Here is a 953-nt window from a genome sequence, read left to right as displayed (position 1 = left end):
TAACAGGAGAACATAAAAATTAGCTACTACTAAAAAAAAAAAAAAAATTAGCTACTACTCTACCCAGATACATGTGATTTTTAAAAATCTGTTTAAAGGCTGTTTTCACAAAACAAGCACAGAGCTAAAGTTAGTTTAGACTTTAGAGTTGATGATATATTGGCAAGCTAATTTCTTTATGAAAATAATTTTCTTCTATTTTTGCACTCAGGAAATGACTTTAACTCCATAGCTTTTTTACTCTTTACCCAGAAATACTACTATTCTGACCTGCCCATCAGGATGTGAATTGACATTCCTTTCCTTTCCTTTACAGAGTCTGCTGAAACGTTACCAGCCCCACCGAGTCCCTTCTACTTGCTGTGCCCCAGTGAAGACCAAGCCGCTGAGCATGCTGTATGTGGACAATGGCAGAGTGCTCCTAGATCACCATAAAGACATGATTGTGGAAGAATGTGGGTGCCTCTGATGACATCCTGGAGGGAGACTGGATTTACCTGCACTCTAGAAGACCGGGAAGCTCCTGGAAGACATGATAACCATCTAATCCAGTGAGGAGAAAGAGAGAGGGGCAAAGTTGCTCTGCCCACCGGAACTGAAGAGGAAGGGCTACCCACTCTGTAAATGAAGGGCTCAGTGGAGTCTGGCCAAGCACAGAGGCCGCTGTCAGGAAGAGGGAGGAAGAAGCCCGTGCAGGGGGCTTGCTGTATGTTCTCTTTACTGAAAAGACAGTGGCGAGGAAAAGTACAAGTGCGTTGAGTTCTCTACTGGATTTTTAAAAAACCTGTGAACCCCCTGAAACTGTATGTGAAAGTTGAGACATACGTGCATGTATTCTGGAGGTGGGATGAGGTCACCTATAGCTTTCATGTATTCTCCAAAGTAGTCTGTGTGTGACCTGTGCCCCTCCCCAAAGATTAAGGATCGCTGTATAGATTAAAAAGAGTCCGTCA

The 953-nt window shown here is 43.3% G+C and overlaps 1 protein-coding gene across 1 annotated transcript in view; it reads left to right on the top strand.

Moving 5' to 3' along the window:
• Positions 1-953, top strand: part of NODAL (nodal growth differentiation factor) — a 10,128-nt gene extending 9,175 nt beyond the window's left edge. Inside the window, exon 3 of the mRNA XM_011927456.1 lies at positions 317-953. Within this exon, the coding sequence (XP_011782846.1) occupies positions 317-469 (153 nt within the window). The 3' untranslated portion in view covers positions 470-953. The remainder of the gene's footprint in view (positions 1-316) is intronic.

This window comes from Colobus angolensis, unplaced genomic scaffold (genome assembly GCF_000951035.1).
Source record: "Colobus angolensis palliatus isolate OR3802 unplaced genomic scaffold, Cang.pa_1.0 Scaffold12, whole genome shotgun sequence".
Taxonomy (NCBI): domain Eukaryota; kingdom Metazoa; phylum Chordata; class Mammalia; order Primates; family Cercopithecidae; genus Colobus; species Colobus angolensis.
The sequence above is the reverse complement of the archived record's forward strand: the minus strand, read 5'-3'. Positions and strand labels throughout refer to the sequence as shown.